The 17,848-nt window shown below is 35.7% G+C and overlaps 1 protein-coding gene across 2 annotated transcripts in view; it reads left to right on the top strand.

The window, feature by feature from the left end:
* Window positions 1–17,385, top strand: part of LOC123870881 — a 35,333-nt gene extending 17,948 nt beyond the window's left edge. The window contains exons 2-8 of one of the 2 annotated variants that reach the window (XM_045914361.1): window positions 7,067–7,142; window positions 8,452–8,647; window positions 8,898–10,297; window positions 10,559–11,389; window positions 14,216–14,416; window positions 15,020–15,153; window positions 15,863–17,385. In XM_045914361.1, the coding sequence (XP_045770317.1) occupies window positions 8,510–8,647; window positions 8,898–10,297; window positions 10,559–11,389; window positions 14,216–14,416; window positions 15,020–15,153; window positions 15,863–16,104 (2,946 nt within the window). In that variant the 5' untranslated portion in view covers window positions 7,067–7,142; window positions 8,452–8,509 and the 3' untranslated portion in view covers window positions 16,105–17,385. Of the gene's footprint in view, window positions 1–7,066; window positions 7,143–8,451; window positions 8,653–8,897; window positions 10,298–10,558; window positions 11,390–14,215; window positions 14,417–15,019; window positions 15,154–15,862 lie in introns of both variants that reach the window. The other variant, XM_045914360.1, reaches the window with a different exon arrangement.
* Window positions 17,386–17,848: the final 463 nt, after the last annotated feature.

Here is a 17,848-nt window from a genome sequence, read left to right as displayed (position 1 = left end):
CATCTTTAGAAACTGAAATGTTTATTTCAAATCATCAGTACTAAACTTTTATTCATATCTGCCACTTGTACATTATTTACATAAATATCTATCATAAAACAAGTGCTATAATGACTTCTCGTATTTTATTTAGGTAGAGTTTTCGTAAGTAGTTAGGTACCTATTTATTTTCCTGGCGCTTTGTCAGTTAGAAAAAAATCCGTGGAAAGGTAAATAGCTTGTAACGAATAGATCCTGCCTTCAAACTTTTATTTGTATAGATCTAAATATTCAAAACTTCGAAACTTTGTATTACTTACTGAGAACGTAAGGACTGAGACTGACCAATAACAAGAATTCTATCAGAATTTCGCTTTATCAATACAGAAAAAAATCTACACAACAACTGGGAACTAACTATACCTAAATTTATGTTTGAGCCATGGAAATAAAGGCAATTAAGAAACGTTGCCTTAAGCCAATTGCCAATTAAGAAACCTTAATTTAAATAGGTACCTACCTACCTAAATAATTAATTGCCGATGGAAGTTATATAAAATCTATTTAAATATTCATACCTAGTTAGGAATCTCAATCTAAATATTTTTAAATAAGTCATAGATTTCTGATAATATATTTTCATCACCACCACACAAATTCCAGTTCTTGTGTTCATTTTTGTGTGTACAGAAAAAATACCTGCTATTTAGGTACTACATCAATGACGTCATTCATGTAAAAAGTTTTTTATTTAGTCGTTATAGTCTTGAATGTAATATAAGTAGATTAAAATTCAAAATTCGAAATTCAAAATATTTTTATTCAATTAGACTTTTACAAGTTCTTTTGAATCATCAAAAGCATCTACCAATGGTTCGGAATGCTTTTATTAGCGATTTTATCATCTTATACGCCACTTAAAATTGTTTCTAATTGATAAATTCTTACATGAGAGGATTAGGTAAAAGAAAGAGTATGAACATTTTTGACGTGAGACATGCGTGCGCGTCGTGAGAGTCGATTCGTACTTGACCGCTTTTCTACCAGTAGGTGTATGCATATTATAGGTAGGTATACCTATAGAGTTTTCACGCTCAGCATATATCAAAACCGGCGTACTTAATATCATTCTGGTCATAACAGAGAAAGTGAATAAACTTGTCACGATGTCGAGAAAACTCGTTATTATTCACTGGTCTGTCCATATTACCCGTATTTAGGATATTACCTATACGTTGCTTATGGATTGCACGATATGAGTACCTACTTACTCCATATTGGGGATGCGGAAATGCCGTTTAGATTGCGTTGCGTTGCGTTGGCGGTGCGGCGCCGTCATCCTACATAGAAATCGCTATACCATGCCAATTGCCACACGATGCGTTACGATGTCGTACGGCGCGCCACCACACGCGCAACGGACTTGGGACCAGATATATAGCCTGACCGACGGACGGGCAGCGGAGGCTTAGTAAGTAATAGGGTCTCCTTTGCACCCTTTGGAACCCTAAAAAATGCTGCTTAGTCAGACACAGTTTCAAAAATTAACATCGTGCGGTCTAAAGGATCTTTAATAAATACCAATCAAAATATTGTTAGAGTACATGTACGTCGTGACGTGACATGCGGACATGACGGACGCTTTGTTATTCGTAGCGTAAGCAGAGTGGCGTAAGTATAGTGTGCCCACACATTTACTATTACATATTTTAAAACAAAACCAAACTAACATTGTGAAATGAAGGCAAAGACGTATTTCAAACAATAAACTTTTCTTGTTGATATTCGCCCTTTACTTTCTTTCTTCTCTCTGGGTTAATTTCCGTTTGTTGTGCGTGCGTTGCCCCTCCCCGCCGAAGTCTTCACTCCAGCCATCCAAGGTTGCCGAGGACTTCATGAAGTGAGGTTGGGAATCGGTATTCGCCCTTATTTTCATGATAATTAAAAAGTAGTGGTGTAGATATGGAGAGACGCAACATGGTACATACACAAGTATCGTGGTGCGTTTCGCGATCCTATCTTGTCTCTTATGTATACGCAAAAGTAGGTACAAAATATTATGCTATAGGTATTTGGATAGCTTAGTTGAGAAAAAAAATGTTTGTACTTATTTGTTCCTATATTACCATTATTATTATTTTAAAGAAACAATTCACTCTCATTTTAACAAAAAAAAAAAATGTAATTTACTAGATAATAATATATTCTTAGGTCATTTATCACTATTACTTATGTGTTGGTACTTATTTTATGCTCGGAAAGGAAGCGATTATTTTATATTAATTAGTTATAAAAAGCTATAAAATAAGTCTGTTTTGCAACTTTCCTTTTAATTAATCATGTACAAATGTTATCCTTTTCAACATTCAATAATTTATTGCAATAGATAAACTCATTATTGAGACTATTGCAAATGATGAAAATATCCTGTACTTAAACTTGTTTTACTTGGTGATAAATAATGAAAGTTTAATTAATTAAAATGAACACATAAATAAAGATTTATTTGTAAGAATGTCCGTACGAAATTATCGAAGATACTGTCAGCTCATAACATTCGACTACTAAATTAAGCCTCGATAGCTCAACGGTTGAAGAGCGGACTGAATTCCGAAAGGTTGCTGGTTCAAACTCCACCCGTTGCACTATTGTCGTACCCACTCCTAGCACAAGCTTTACGCTTAGTTGGAGAGGAAAGGGGAGTATTAGTCATGATTAGCATGGCATATAGCAATAAATAAAACTGTAAAAACTTCAGTACAATTTTCATACAAACCATACTTAAAACGTTATTTTCAATTTCATATGAACGATATATAATTTATTAAGTTGTATTTAAGTTCAATAATTTATTATAGCAAAAAAACAAAAACCGAAACCGAAATTATAGTTGGTAACTTTAAAATTTTAATCATATTCTATTATGGAAAGTAAAGCAGAAAAGTATGTTCATGGAACTTATAAAATTAAATACCTACTAAAATATATTATTAAAATGTTACGTTTCGTTTTACGGTCGTTTAACACAGCATCTTAATAGCTACAGCTGCGGCCTACGACAGCAAAATTTTATATAGTGATATGAATCTCGTGAAGTGGGGTAAATCTGTAACTGTACGATGGGGACCCTCACGGTACCAAATAGGGTTCCCACCGAAGCCTTTAAACTTGTAAGATTGTCTCTTAGATATAACTTGTAGCAGGTAGGTACCAAGTGTCCTGGAAAATTAAAGGTTTTATGTCTTCACTAGATGACGCCCGCGACTTGGTTCGCTTGGATTTAGGTTTTTAAAAATTCCTTGATTTTTCCGGCACAAAAACTTTCCTAACTATGTCCGTCTTCAAGATGCAAGCTATCTCAGTATCAAAGACATGATAACCGCGATTTCGTTCAGATTTTTTTAATAATCGCGTGAGAAGTTTTTAATTTTACGGCATAAAAAGTAGCCTACGTCCCCGTCCCTGGGATGCAACGTTACTCTCCTGATTTTTTTGCTATTGCAATATACTTTTAAAGGCGGAGCAGAACGTGAAATGAAAGAAAGAAAAATTCTGAGTCATAAATATAAATAAAGTACTTTGGGTCTTATTAAATTAATTAATTTTCTGCTGCTTCGTATAGGTATACCAAGCAACCGATAATCAATTTTACTATAAAATTCAGCGTTTATTATTCGGGTTTTGGTTCGAACTTTACCGGGTATTTATTTTATTAAGTATTAGATTCAATAAATTAATGAACAAAACCTGGGAATACGGTAGAGCGCCAGGGTTTTTATGATAATAGGATCTGCGCAAAGTGAAAGCCCTAAATAGTAAGAGTACCGGCGCGGCGCTGATGTTCTACCGTTATAATGTACCTATCCAATGCAATCTTTTGATTGAATTCGATGGTAAAACTCGGTCAGATTGTAGCGGACTTGTGATTTAGAACAGCAGGCATGCTGAGCGCTACATTGTAGCCGTTACTGTTTATTTCTTCTTTAGATGTAAATTAAAACTACCGTGCGTTACAAGTAAGAAGAGCCCCACCATCATTTTTTTCATCCGTTTTTCCTTTTGAAGTACGGAACCCTTATAGGATCACTTTGTTGTCTGTCTGTCTATCTGTCCGTCTGTCCATCTGTAGTGTTTATCAAGAAAACCTATAGGATACTTCCCGTGAACCTAGATTTATTAAAGGCAGGTAGATAGGTCTTATAGCAAGCACAATGAAAGGAAAACCCCAAAAACCGTGAATTTGTAGTAACATCATAAAAAAAATTGTGTTCATAAACAAATAATTAGAATCAAAGTAAAATAACTATGCTAAGTGGGGTATCATACGAAAGGGTTTTACCTGTACATTCTAAAACAGATGTTTATTTATTTTTATATGGATAATAGTTTTTGATTTATCGTGTAAAATATCGGAAAAAACGCCCGAGTACGGAACCCTCGGTGCGCGAGTCTGACTCGCACTTGGCCGGTTTTTGAAATGTAATGTCAAACTCCGCGTGGATTGAAGCAGTGATAGCCTAGTGGTTAAAACGTCTGCCTTCTGTTCGGGTGGTCAGAGGTTCGACCCCGGGCAAAGCACTTCTAACTTTTCGGAGTTATGTCATGTGCGTTTTACAGAATTAAAATATCATTTGCTTTCAGACTCACTCCCCTCAGAATGAGAAGGGTGTAGGCCACGCTGGCCCAGTGTAGATTGGCAGACACACACCTTTGAAAACATTATGGAAAACTCTGTCATGTAGGTTTCCTCACGATGTTTGCTTTTACCGTAGCACTTTAATCTCAATTCATTTCCCTTTTTCTTAAATGAAACATTTCTAAAATATCTACGTAAACGCCAATTTTAATGTTTTAGTCATTGAACTCTACTATGTACACATGGCACAAACCATTATCCAGGCACGCACAGACCGAAACTAGAGACAAAAGATCGAGTAATATCCGTTAGCCATTCAACAATCAACATACTCGTAGTCAGAGTCTAGATTTATAAACAAACATTGCAAATGTAGGCTAAGACTCGAATTCACTGGGTGGTGTTTATTTTTCTGCGTCACTAAAGTCCTAGGTGGTTTACTTGAATCTTGCAAATAATTGTGAAAAAGGATGACTTACGTTGTTAGTAACTTGAAGGCCAAGTGTAACTTTTCAACTTAAGGAGCATGAGACGGGTCTGCCCGCGAAATTCAATATTAATTTGGTTTTTCGCAATTTGTAAACTTATACGACAAAGTAGGCTTATGGCACATGATCGGTTAATACCTAGTTAATACCTATTCAATTTATAATCGAACTACGTATGTACGGAGAACACAGACCCAGCGTGCTTAAATTTGCGAAATTGTATAAATAACAACGTCCGTTTCTCGTTATTTTCAAAATCTTAGCATCAGTATCGACCAGTGTCGTTTTCTGCAATACTAGGATATTATAAACTATAATATTAATTATCAGTTCTGCATTATTCCGAGCCTTTTCCATCTCTCCATACTGTAAATAAATAAATAAGCAAGCTAAAAGCAGACGGTGAATGTAATTGCATAAGCTAACTATATCAGTGGGGTTAATTGAAACAATTAATTCGTGTAATCGCTTCACGCCGCGCCGTTTGAATTAAATTATTTAACACTAGGGCTCCGAATTTTCGTAACAGCAAAGTGTTAGCAAGTTGTGAAGTCGTTAATCTTTTGTGATTTTTTATTAAATTTATAAATAGATACATAATATTATTTTTTTAAAGTTCTAAATCTTATTTATTTGTGTAAAATCAAATAAAAATTGTATAATAAAACTTAGATTTTAGTGCCCGATATACTTACTGGCTTGACCGGCTGCACAGTAAAAGTTCTTTTTTACACTTCGAAGTTATGGAAATATAACTCTTTCAATTAAAATAGCACAAACTACATGCCTAGTCATCGTCTGTATGCATAATTTAAATTATTTTATTTAGTCTGCTCGCAATGCGAAAAATCTCCAAATTATCACAATAAGACGTCCTCATAATTATGAAATAAGCTTATCATAATATTATCTTTACGTAATAGTTCAGCCATTAGTCAAAACTCTACCTCAACGGCGATATTAAAATTATAATTACCATAATTGCGGTATTTTAATTTTTAATGAGTGATATAAATTATTATAAGTTAGGTATTTAAATAATAATAAACGCAACAATAATATGGAAAACATCAAGAAGGGTTAAGGCCTACTGGTCAATTATGGAAAAGCTGCATCGATCATTTGCTATTGTTGTTGTGATTGGCTGAAATTGATGGTATTCTTTCTATGAGAATGGAGTTTGACCAATACTAAAAGAGTGTTGGTCAATCAGAGATGATTGCGATCATCACACTGTACTTAAATTTTCCATTCATCTAAGACTAGCGAACCGCCCTTGTTTCGCACGGATAACTTATTAACTACTGTTTTCGTGGGAATCTCTAAATTCTTTAAAAATAAAATATAGCCTATGTCACTCAGGAATAATGTAGCCAAAATTTTAAAATCGGTTGAGTAATTTCAGAGATTACTTCCTGCAAACAAACATACAAACTTTACCTCTCTATAATATTATTATTAGTATAGATACTGTAGATGTCATTTTACTGTAATCACCCTCCTGAGTTCTTAGGTCGAGATCATTTTATAAGAATTTGTCGTTCGGTTTCAATGAGTCCGTGGATGGCCAAGGCTGGGAAATGGGAAATCACATACCTAATATTCGCCTGGTATTCCCACGTCCCAGTATTCTGGACACCATGCGTCGTTGCAGTTGTTTTGTCAACGTTTTCGATCATTCGTACCAATATTATAAATAATGAAAGTGTGACAGACTGCAAGTTTAAATATTTATATAGTCTGTCTGTTACCTTTCACGGCCCATGCGCTTTTACAATTTTGACCAAAGATTCAGAGGTAGCTTGTATCCTGGAGGGGTTATTTTCATCCTGGAAAATAAAAGAGTTCCGAACGTTCTGACGAAATCGCTAGCTTCGAGATAGGTACCTACATGAGATGACCTAGGCTAGTAGTAGTAGACAAAAGAAAACAAAAATTTAAAATCAGTATTTCCTTTTTTCAGTTTTCCCGGATAACGAGTGGGAGCGCACCAACATGCTAGCAAATATTGGGCCCAGGGCCCATCGACGACAGAAGACGTAAGTGGCCGAATCATCCATCCCACTACTTATACCTACCTATTATAAATGTGTAAGTGTGCCTGGTGGTGCCTGTCTCTGTCTGTCTGATTTTGATGAAAGGTACAGAGACCGCTTCAGAGATGCATCCGGGATTTTTGGTCTCGGAAAACCAGAATGCTCAAAAAAAAAACCAAAATCGATGTGGAGAAAGTTAAAATCATCTACTTGGTATTGAGATAGCTTGTACTTTTTATCTTTGAAAATTAAAGAATTCCCTCGGGATTTTTAAAAACCTTAATCCACGAAGTCGCGGGCACCTAGTATGACAATAAAGGCCTCTTACAAGCAAATCGCAATGAGTAGAATAGTTGACATCTCTGTACAAACTAAGATCTTCTTTTTCAGACATAAAATATAATGTTTGTCTTCTACCTACCTAAGTATAATTAGGTACTGCGCATCGTTCTTCTGATTGAGTTGATACTTTCACACAGTACAGTTGTTGTTGGCACTAGAGTAAAATTTCTGACAGGACTATCGACACACAATATCAGGCAACACGACAGTCAGATAGACACTTTTTTGCATTTATAACATTCGTATATGGAATGTCGTTTGCTATAGCTCCTCGATACATTTGTAACAATTGAATAAAATGGATTCTCAAAAGAATACATACAAAATACGTACTTAATATAATTACTTATACAATAGCATGCATAATCTGTTTATAAAAGGGAAACAACGATTATTCCGAATGTTATAAAACTGTATACCTATTACCTACCTACTGGGTTATGTTAGCCAAGCTGCGGTAACGTTATCGTTGCTTTTTATGATTTTACTTTGTAGAAGAAGAAAGATTTTATGTATACTACAAATATAATTTACTTCAAGTGCAGTGAGGCGACAATTTAAACCATAGACTTACAAATTTTTTTAAACTAAGGAGTGAAATTTGGTCTATGGAACTATAAAAAAAGAACCTACACTTTTTCTTAATACCTAATAAAATAAATAAACTTTTAGTACCTACCACTGAATTATAAATAGTACCGACCCAATTTAAATGAGACAAGTTGAAGTAGGTACCTACCTAATTGATAGCAGAGTCGATAGAGTATGTTGCAAGACATCGATGGTTGCAAGAAATAAAATGTAAAGGAAATCTAGCCTCTGAAATAAAAAGAAAGACCTAGTAGTTCGAGTCAAGCCTAGACCACAGAAAACGAACTATTTATGTACCTACTTTACTACGATTAACCAGTGTAAAACTTACCCATACCCCTATGTTCCCATAATGAGCAGTCCCTTGTCCAATCGACAGATGGTAACGTGTTACAACGAAGGAACGTCGCTTGGCGGCTTCCACCTCGGCCTCCACGATGAGCACCGACCGCGCGCGCCCAGCGTGTCCTCCCTATCACTCTACAAACAGAAGATCGACGCGCTCTTCGACGACACACGCTCTATCGCCAGCCTGCCTAAGTATGGACCAAAGTCGGATTCGGGAAGAAAAGATAGTAAGGTAACAACTTTCCTTGTATACTTATCAAATGTTGAAACGTACCTAAATAGTGAGGCAACAAGCAGGCAGCCCATGAACATCTACAGCACAAAAGGGCCTACTAAAGTGTTACCGGCTTTAAAAAAATGAGTTTATTTAGTCCTTGAATAACTTCATATAGTATCTGAGTTTCTTTATCTTAGTTTAGATTTTACTTAGTTTACAAAATACTGTATGATAATAACTGTATGGTTAACACTTTACAGGTTAGCATAGCACCAGACAGTAAGGCGACGATTATGGAGGATGAACATGGATACTGCCAAACTAAAATCAAGAAGATCAACAACACTGTACAAGACCGGATAGAAAGGATGTTCGCAGATATGGCGGGAGAGTCTAGACTCACGACTGACACCATCGGAGTGCATGTATTTAATGTTCACTACCTTGGGTCGACGCCATTGCAAAGTAAAGTATCGAGCCTCTCTGGCCTCCAAGATCCCTTAAGAGATTTATACTTTGCTTACAAAAGAAACTTTCGCCAGAAAAGTATGTTAACTGGTCGCTTAGAAATTTCCAAAAGTGGTCTCAAAGTGAGGTACAAGGGAGAAAAGGGGGATTTAGAACAGTTAAATCCTTTTCCGACTATAGCTGTCTGGTCTGCTGTTAAGTTTGTAGTTCAGCCTTTAGAAAAAGATCAAAATGAATTAAGCTATGCTTTTGTACCGTTAATCACCGATCCCGATAATATCGATCGACATGCGCTATTCAAAACTTTAGATTCATCAGAAAAAAAATATATCCTCTCCCACAACGAAAATTCGCATTCACCTCTTTTCGCTGTAGTGATGAGGAAAATAGGTGTCGCAAAGCAACTTGAGTGCCATGGGTTTGTATGTCAGACAACCGAGGACGCTATCGTTATAGCGGCCACGCTATACAAATCGCTTATGTCACATATGAGTCGGCAAGGCCATAACGAAAGTAAAAAATTGAAAAATCGAAATGGAGTGAGCTGTATGAGTGTATCGAGTAGTTTGCCGGCAAACGATATTCCAATAAGACCTCCTCGGAAAAAACGCAGTACCTCTTCACAAAGCGGAGATAGTGACAGAGCCGATGGGTTTTCGGCGAGTGAATCTTTTTGTGAAAAACCTAAATTAGAAAGAACCAAAAATTTTTCAGATATGCCCCACTTTTCAAGTCCAAACATGACTAATTCCGAATTGAAAAGAATAACTGTTGAAGAAGTGAGAGCTAAACTGGATACAATAAAACATGATACAAGTGGCAGTGAAACACAGGGATCTAAAAAGTCCGTTATTAAAGATACCCTCAATCCCGTCCAAGTTCTGCCATCACAAAACCCTCAAAGCAGCACCGAATCTTCCGTTCGAAGTAAAGTATCTGAAAAAATAGAATTATTCCGAGAGTTAGAAAGGCGGAAAAGTATTCAAAGACCACCGATATTACCTCCTCCTGTGCCTGCTAAACCGACATCACAGTCTCAAAGTGAGCAAACGAAGGAGCCATTAAGAAGAAGTCAAAGTGGAAGAAAATCCCTTAGTGAATCCGGTGATATATTGACTAAAGTCGCTATCCCTCGTTCTGGTAGCTTTTTGAATGCTGGAGGTCTTACCCGTTACAAATCTATTGGACAACGGTACGTTTCTATTTCATTAGTCTACTATTTAATGTTTTATTTGACAAACCAAAAATAGCTGATACTAACGAGATCGAATAGAGCATGCTTAGCGAAGTGTTTCAGCGTCTTGCGTGTATGTAATTGTGCTAATGCAACCGCGTCCGCTACATTCCTCTGATCTAGAGTAATAATAGCAATTTTATACTGAACACATTAACTTCACTTCTGCACATTGTTTGAATTTATCTACTTTTTTAGTTTATTATTCTTTATTTTCAGAAATAATGGAAAGAAAGGCGGCGGCTCGCCACTGGGGTTTAACGAACTATTTAATGAATTCAAAGTCCAAGAAAACTTGCATTCGATGGATGAAATATTAAATGTTATTATAGATCCAGAAGGCATGTCTTTTAATGATTTGAAACCAATTTACAAAGAATTTTTATTAAAACTGGCAGTTACGCTCACTAAAGATGAAATATTTCAACATAGTAAGGCGATCATGAAAAAGCAAAAGAAAAAGATTTTACGACGAAACAGTTCATTTCAGAATAAAAGAAGAAAAATATTTAAAGGAGCAAGTGGACTCCGGATGGTGTTCAGATTACCATTTGGAAAAGAATTGAGAAAAAAAGAGAAAAAGAAGCAGCCGTCTCTTTTCGAGATACAAAACGTGCAAACCAACGTTATTGTAAAAGACCCCACTTGTGAAAGTTCAGTCTCGACATCCAGTTACGACTTAAGGCAGTTCAGACCGAAAGAACCCGAAGTTCCTGCGCCGAAACGGCAAATTAGGCAAAGAAATTCTAAACGTTCTGAAAAATCTGTTCATGTCTCAAAAAGAAGCGGCAAAGCATCGAGACCCGGAGAAAGAACGTCTACTTCTGAAGATTCCGATTTTTTAACTTTAAGCAATCGGCTGGGATGTCAGAACAGAAATAGTTCGAGTGGGTACGTCTCCTGTTCGGAATGTGAATCGGAAAGCTGTGTTGATAGATGTTACTGCTCCTTGAAAGCGGATTGCAAGCCGAAATGTTGTTGTGCTGCGGAAATCGGCAAAGACCCTGGAAAGACAAAATTATTAGGGAAAAGCTGTAAAGAATGCTCAAAGTAAGTATTTTAAATTACTATCATAGAAATCAAGTATTTGGCATAAGATCTAATGTTTTTTTCCAAAGGTTATATGAGAGAGATCGCTTAGCAATAAGATCATACCACCCTAATATACGAATTCAGTTTTCCGTTGTGCGTTTCTTTCTCTGTTTATTTATGTGTGTGTGTGTGTGTGTGTGTACGCAATAAAGTATCCAAACAATCAAACATAAGAAATCAAAATAAATATTCAGGCTCTCGTAAGTTAGTTTTTAAAGTTTTATAATAAAATTATTATTAGGATTAAAGTTAAAAATGCAAATCAGTCTTTGTCTGATGTAACATGAACTTTCTAAATTCAATTTAATTTTGGAATTATCTCGTTAGACCATTAAACAATTAGCGAAAAACGATTTTTAGCAATTATATTTTGTGTGGCTTTCAAACAGGATTTGGTTGGGCTGTTTACGTATGCAAATAGCAGACCATTTATTAGCACTTTCTAGTAAAGGTTAGGAATAGGAAGAAACTATTGCAAACGATTCGTATCGGTAATAACTAATAGCTTTCCTTGAAGTTTCGATTTCAGTTCGAATGCGTTATTACTTAACTTATTACTAAAGCAATGCAAATAGATATATACCTGTTAGGTTGACTGAGTTTTAAGAGTAATTTTCTTCTGAAAATATTTGAGCTTCGAAAGTTCCTAAAATAGTTCCGAAACTTAAGCAAAATTATCAAATTAGGCAATCGGCTGAAAAATCATTGACCATGTGCAAATTGAGGTGTAATGTTATTTAAAAGATTAAATTTAAGATAACTTAGGTCCGATGATTGGCATATCTGCAACTTGATGTAAAATAATTGCTTATTTAAATATATCAGTTATTTTAAATAGGTATAGCGTTTCGGAAATTGGGTATTTATTTATCATACAAATAACATACAATCGGATACCTGTCATGATTGTGTACATTGCAGCTAAAATATGGAAAGTTTCTGTAATGGTAATTAGAGTTAAAAGTTATTTCAACTATCTGAAATCTTAAATACTTTTCAACAGTTACGCACTTTGCGTGAAATTAATCAAAACAAATTGCAACTTTTTTTCATCCACTAACCTTTACCCACGGCTACGTCTGCGTGGAATTCGGGGTACCTAATCTCCATTTCTATAGTGCGTTTCATCGAATAGTACCTATGGCGTTATGTTGGCTCCCCTGTCTGTCCAAGTCATTGGCACCATATTTGCATAAGAAGACGCAGATTTTGTTTATTTTCATTTGATTTTCCTGAATGAATGAAATGAAAATCAAATGAAAATAAACAAAATCTGCGTCTTCTCATGCCAAAATGGTGCCAATGACCACCCAACAGACACCGGAGCCAACATAACGTCATAGGTACTATTCGATGAAACGCACTATAGTAGATTTATAATAATTATTTTGATTAAAACTAAGCAGTAACTGTTAGGATTTCAAGAGGACGGTGTCACCTAGATGCGACAATGCATATAAATATGTTTTTAACTATATTTTGTATTGGTTAAGCTACAGTGATTTAAGGGCCGAAGGTCTGTGACGAAAAGGGTCGAATTTGACCATTCATTACCATCCGTTGGTGACTCGGCTGTCAGTTATACTTGTTATCATTAATATCTTATCCTTATAATAGTCGAAATCCCACCTAAGCCGAGTCGTATGCGGAAGCATTTGGGAAGATTCCTAGAAAAACTCTGTGATTGTAGACGTAATGATTGTTTCGTGGACAAATCATTTTTTTCTATCTATCTATCCCCAAAAGTTTTTTCTCAACCGATCTAATGCTTTTTACATGATGAGCGCTCAACTAAATAAACAAACAAAGTACCTGGGTAATAAAATTAAATATTAGTATAGAGAAATAATTCTGCGTTAAGAGAACCTGTACACTACACTTAATAATTTAATTTGGTATAGTTACTCATGAGGCGTCCGAAGAAAAGGAGACATGCTCTGATTCGTAACACATTTCATTTCTATTTGAGTGTTTAACGCTAATCTGAACCTTATTAACTTGGCAAGAGGTGCAAATTGGATCGTAGTAATTAATTACAGCTTGTTAATATAATTATTTAATACAGTCTCTGCATCGGGATGATTTTTATTGGCGAACGAAAGCAGGAGAATGTGATAAATGCAAAATTATTTTGCGTATAATGAATAAGTTGTATAAATTACTATAGATGCCCAAAGTTTTATTGTTTTATTAGGCTTTACTCGTCCAAGATAGTAGATTTAGGTAGAAGGGTAGTAATTATCCTACTACCTATAATATTTAAACCTAAAGAAAAGCTGACTGTCTGACTGATCTATCAACGCACAGGTCAAACCACTCGATGGATCGGGTTGAAGTTTGGCATGCATATACTCGTAGCTGTTATCACTGAGGCATCCGCTAATAAAGGATTTTTGGAAATTCAACCCCTAAGGGGGTAAAATAGGGGTTTTAAATTTATGCAGTCTACTTGGACAAACTCGCGGGCATATCTAGTCGCTTCATAAGTTTTTAAATAAGCCGCCAGATAAAGTCCAAAACGCAAGCAGATTTTTATTAATTTTTTATTTAGAATCCTTGTGTTGAAAGAATTAAATGACCAGAGCGCGGGATGGTGCACAAAGAAAAATTAATAAACTAATAAGTTATAGTAGGCGTACTTACAAAGACAATAGATAATACATAAATAACAAAAAAAAAAAAGATTCCAACGAATTGAGAACCTCCTTCTTTTTGAAGTCGGTTGATAACAATAAATACCTACATAGACTTTTCCATAAACAAGTTCTATTTTCTCATTTTCAGAGAAGTTTACGATGGCGACTACAGTTATTGCTCGTGCGATTCGGAGAGTTGTGCTGACAGCAATAAGTGCTACTGCACGGGGCCCCGGAGACCCATACAGAGCTCGCAAAGCCTGGAATACCTGAAAACTCCCTCGACTAAAACGTACTCCGATAGACTTAAGCGGACTTATGAAGATTATGAGGGGAAGACCAGGACCAGGTAATTTTACCTCTTTGTTAAATGGTTTCATAATCATCATTGACGTAATTTCTAGAAGGGAAATGTATCTAAAAGAAAGTGGCTGAATTTTTACTTGAGCTGATTGGTTTATACCTATATCCAATCGTTCCGAAATGACATTTTAGACGACTTACACAGGCTGTACTGTAAGATCAATTGAGATAAATTTGCGTATTTACAAAGCTAAAACACCTCTATTCGGAAACATTCGGCAAACATAGTAAAAATATTAGAACTTGGCGGACACAATGACGTGTGTCTAGATTTCACTTACATTTTCTTCTCCAGATGTTCCTGAAAATTACTTGTTTCTTGTACCTAATGTTACTTTACCTTCACTTGCTCGTAAACTGCTTCTTTACAAGAGAAAGGATTTCATTATTGAGGACTGTAATCAGGTTTTTAATGGCCGCATTTCCAAGAGAACTGCAATGGAAATTACTGGACAGTTTCATACTGATGACGAGGCTATAGAGGACTGTAATGGAAATTGCTGGACAGCTGTTTTGTACTGTTAATAATTTTGTATATTTTGCTCAGTAGTGGGCCGGCGATATGTTGAGACGATGATGATGATTCCAGGTCGGGAGCATCAAGCCGCCGGCGGGAGGAGCGGCGCCGCGCGAGGAGCTCCGACAGCCTCGCGCTCGACTACGAGCTGCTGCTGCAGAACAAGCCGCGGGACACACGAGCGCGTAACCTACAGCGTCTCACAGGTAGGTAGATCTTTACTCTATACTCTATCCGCGGAAAGAATTTAGTATAGCGCTCTCTGTTACGTAATCCCATACAAATGATAGAGACAAAAATCCCAGCTAACCATTCAAGTCAGAAACGAAACCATGTTTTTTGATTGAATTGCGATTGTTTTTTTAAAACATGGTTGCGATTGGTTGGTGGCTCAAAATAGCCCGCTGTGTTCAGGCCCGGTTCAGGTGCCTGCAAATTTTTTTGTCATTAGCGGAGAGAGCGCTATATATAACTTCTTTCCATTGATAGAGTGTAGCTTTGCTTTTATTGTCGAATACTGAACTTGCTAAGTACGTAATTGTATCTAATTTTTGACATTTTATACCTAACTACATACAATAAATGTCAAAAAACAGTCGGTGGGATTTGGAGTACTCTTATAGGTACGTATACCTAGTTTTTGGTATTCGCGTCGCCGTATCTCAAAGTACCTTCTTTACATGTGAATGAATGATAACAAAAATCTTGCTGAATTGTTTACCAACTACTTGTAGGTGTCTATATTCTGTGTCAATCAGTATAATTGTACAACGGATTAAAGCTTATTGTACGTTTGAAAATCGAACTTAAAAAGTTGGATTAGATACATAGGTAACAACTACTAATAAATAGGCCCTCGCTTCAAGGTGAATCTTATGAAGGTGAAGGCTTATGTCATATTATTTTTATCATCAGTTCGGAGCACCGGCGCTGTTTCACAAGACGCTCTGAGCGTGAAGAAGTCAGCAGAGATGGCGGCCCTTTTTGCTGACGTGCGCCTGTCTCAGCGCACCGACGTGCGCTCGCTGGCCGGCGGGCGCAGGGCTAGGCCTCCACCCTTGGCGCCGCCGGGTGTTCCATCCATATCAAAAATATTCGACCACCGCCCGCTTAGCAGGAATGCTAGTTTAGAAGATACGCTGGGATACTTTCCTTAATGACATTAAGAATTTTGTCAAGCTTTAAACCTCGTTAGTATGATGTAAGATGTCTAAAAATAAATACCGCTGCTATTACATATTTAGATACGATTAAATATGAGGTTAACTTAAACATTACAGATGGTGCAGTCGTAAAGATAATTTGTGATTAAAAAGTGTGAAAAGTAAAGCCCGTATGGCATAAAGCGGCTTTTGATGATCGAAATATTTAATAATAGCGGTTTTTATTTTAAGACTATAACAAAGCATAATACTGTGCCGCGTGCTTTTCAATAGACAGACTTGCGGCACGGGTATTGAAAAATTTCAGCGTACTCCACTGTACTCCCGCCTCTCAGAGCCTATGCACTCGACCGCGTTTTAAATTTTCAATAAAAATAAACGAGCTGAATTGAGAGCCACCTCTTTTTTTGGAAGTCGGTAAAAAAGGACGTGTACTTATTTTTTTATTTCGGATTTGAGTAGCAACAGTGTACACGATCGAACACACAACTACAAAAATTTGACGATACAAAAATAAATAAAAATGTATTCTTTTATATTAGGAAATAGTTGGGATGATTTTTTTAAATAATTATCACAATTGTCTATAATATAAGTAGATATATTACGTTTTTATTTATTTTTGTCTATCCAAATCAAAACTGAGTTTAGTCAGACTTTAATTTATTACTAGTTTAGTAATTTCTAATTTATCTATGAAATTACTCAGTTTGATAAATACTCAAGTATCTCATCAAGTATACCACCTTATTTGTTAAACAATAAGGATATGATTAGGTATATAACACTCAAAATTACTTAATATTAAACCATGTATGTAGTTATTTATTTCATAGAAATAACCTTTATGCATAGGTTAGGCTTTATTGAGTCTTTAACTTAAGTTTATTCTTTTAAGATTTATTTGGTTTTATATTTTCGATATTAACACGAAACGATTAGCATTGTAACTGTAGGGCTTTAAATATTGATATGACGAGATATTAGATATACCTACCCATAAGTAGCTTATGAATGCAATAATAACTATTAACGCAATATTAATTTAATAAGCTCAGTCATTATGATTTTGCTCATGCGGTTACGTAATAATAATTAAGTAATTTTTCAGTCGATAACTTGATTTAATTTGTTTTCGAAATTATAATTCTCTTTTTTAAATTAAAAATTTATTTTAGCTCACCTAAAATATAGTTAAATTGATTCCTTTGAACACATTTGTGCAATGTTCGTGCAATATTCTTTAGGCAAAACTAGTGCAATATAAATTGTAAATAAACCATTTAAATATATTGTTTTCGTTTTATTCCATTTACCAATTTAACTACCAAAGAGACCTACAGGACGATTTAGAACACTTGATTCGGAAAAATACATCTTATCGTATTTTAAATTGAAAAATAAGTACATCTTATCGTACGATAACTTACCGAGTCCAGGGTTCTGAATCGCCCTGCAGGTGGAGTGGTTTTTAGTTTTTTTGATAACTATGCTAAACTCAGCTTTTTTGACACCATTGAAATTATTCGTATACCTACTTTGGTCTACTGATAACAAAACACGGAGGATGCGCGCTGTCCGTTGTGCCAAACTACGAATTATCACTATTCACGAAGGGTGATAATAATAGCGTTAACTTGGCAAACGTTTCCAAGACATACGCTGAACCATTCAAGGCGTATTTATACTCAGTTATAGTACAATTCACAACTTTTTAATTGCAGAAATCATTGTTTTA

This window comes from Maniola jurtina, chromosome 13 (assembly GCF_905333055.1).
Source record: "Maniola jurtina chromosome 13, ilManJurt1.1, whole genome shotgun sequence".
NCBI lineage: Eukaryota > Metazoa > Arthropoda > Insecta > Lepidoptera > Nymphalidae > Maniola > Maniola jurtina.
Note: the sequence above shows the minus strand (reverse complement) of the source record. Positions and strands in the feature narration are given on the sequence as shown.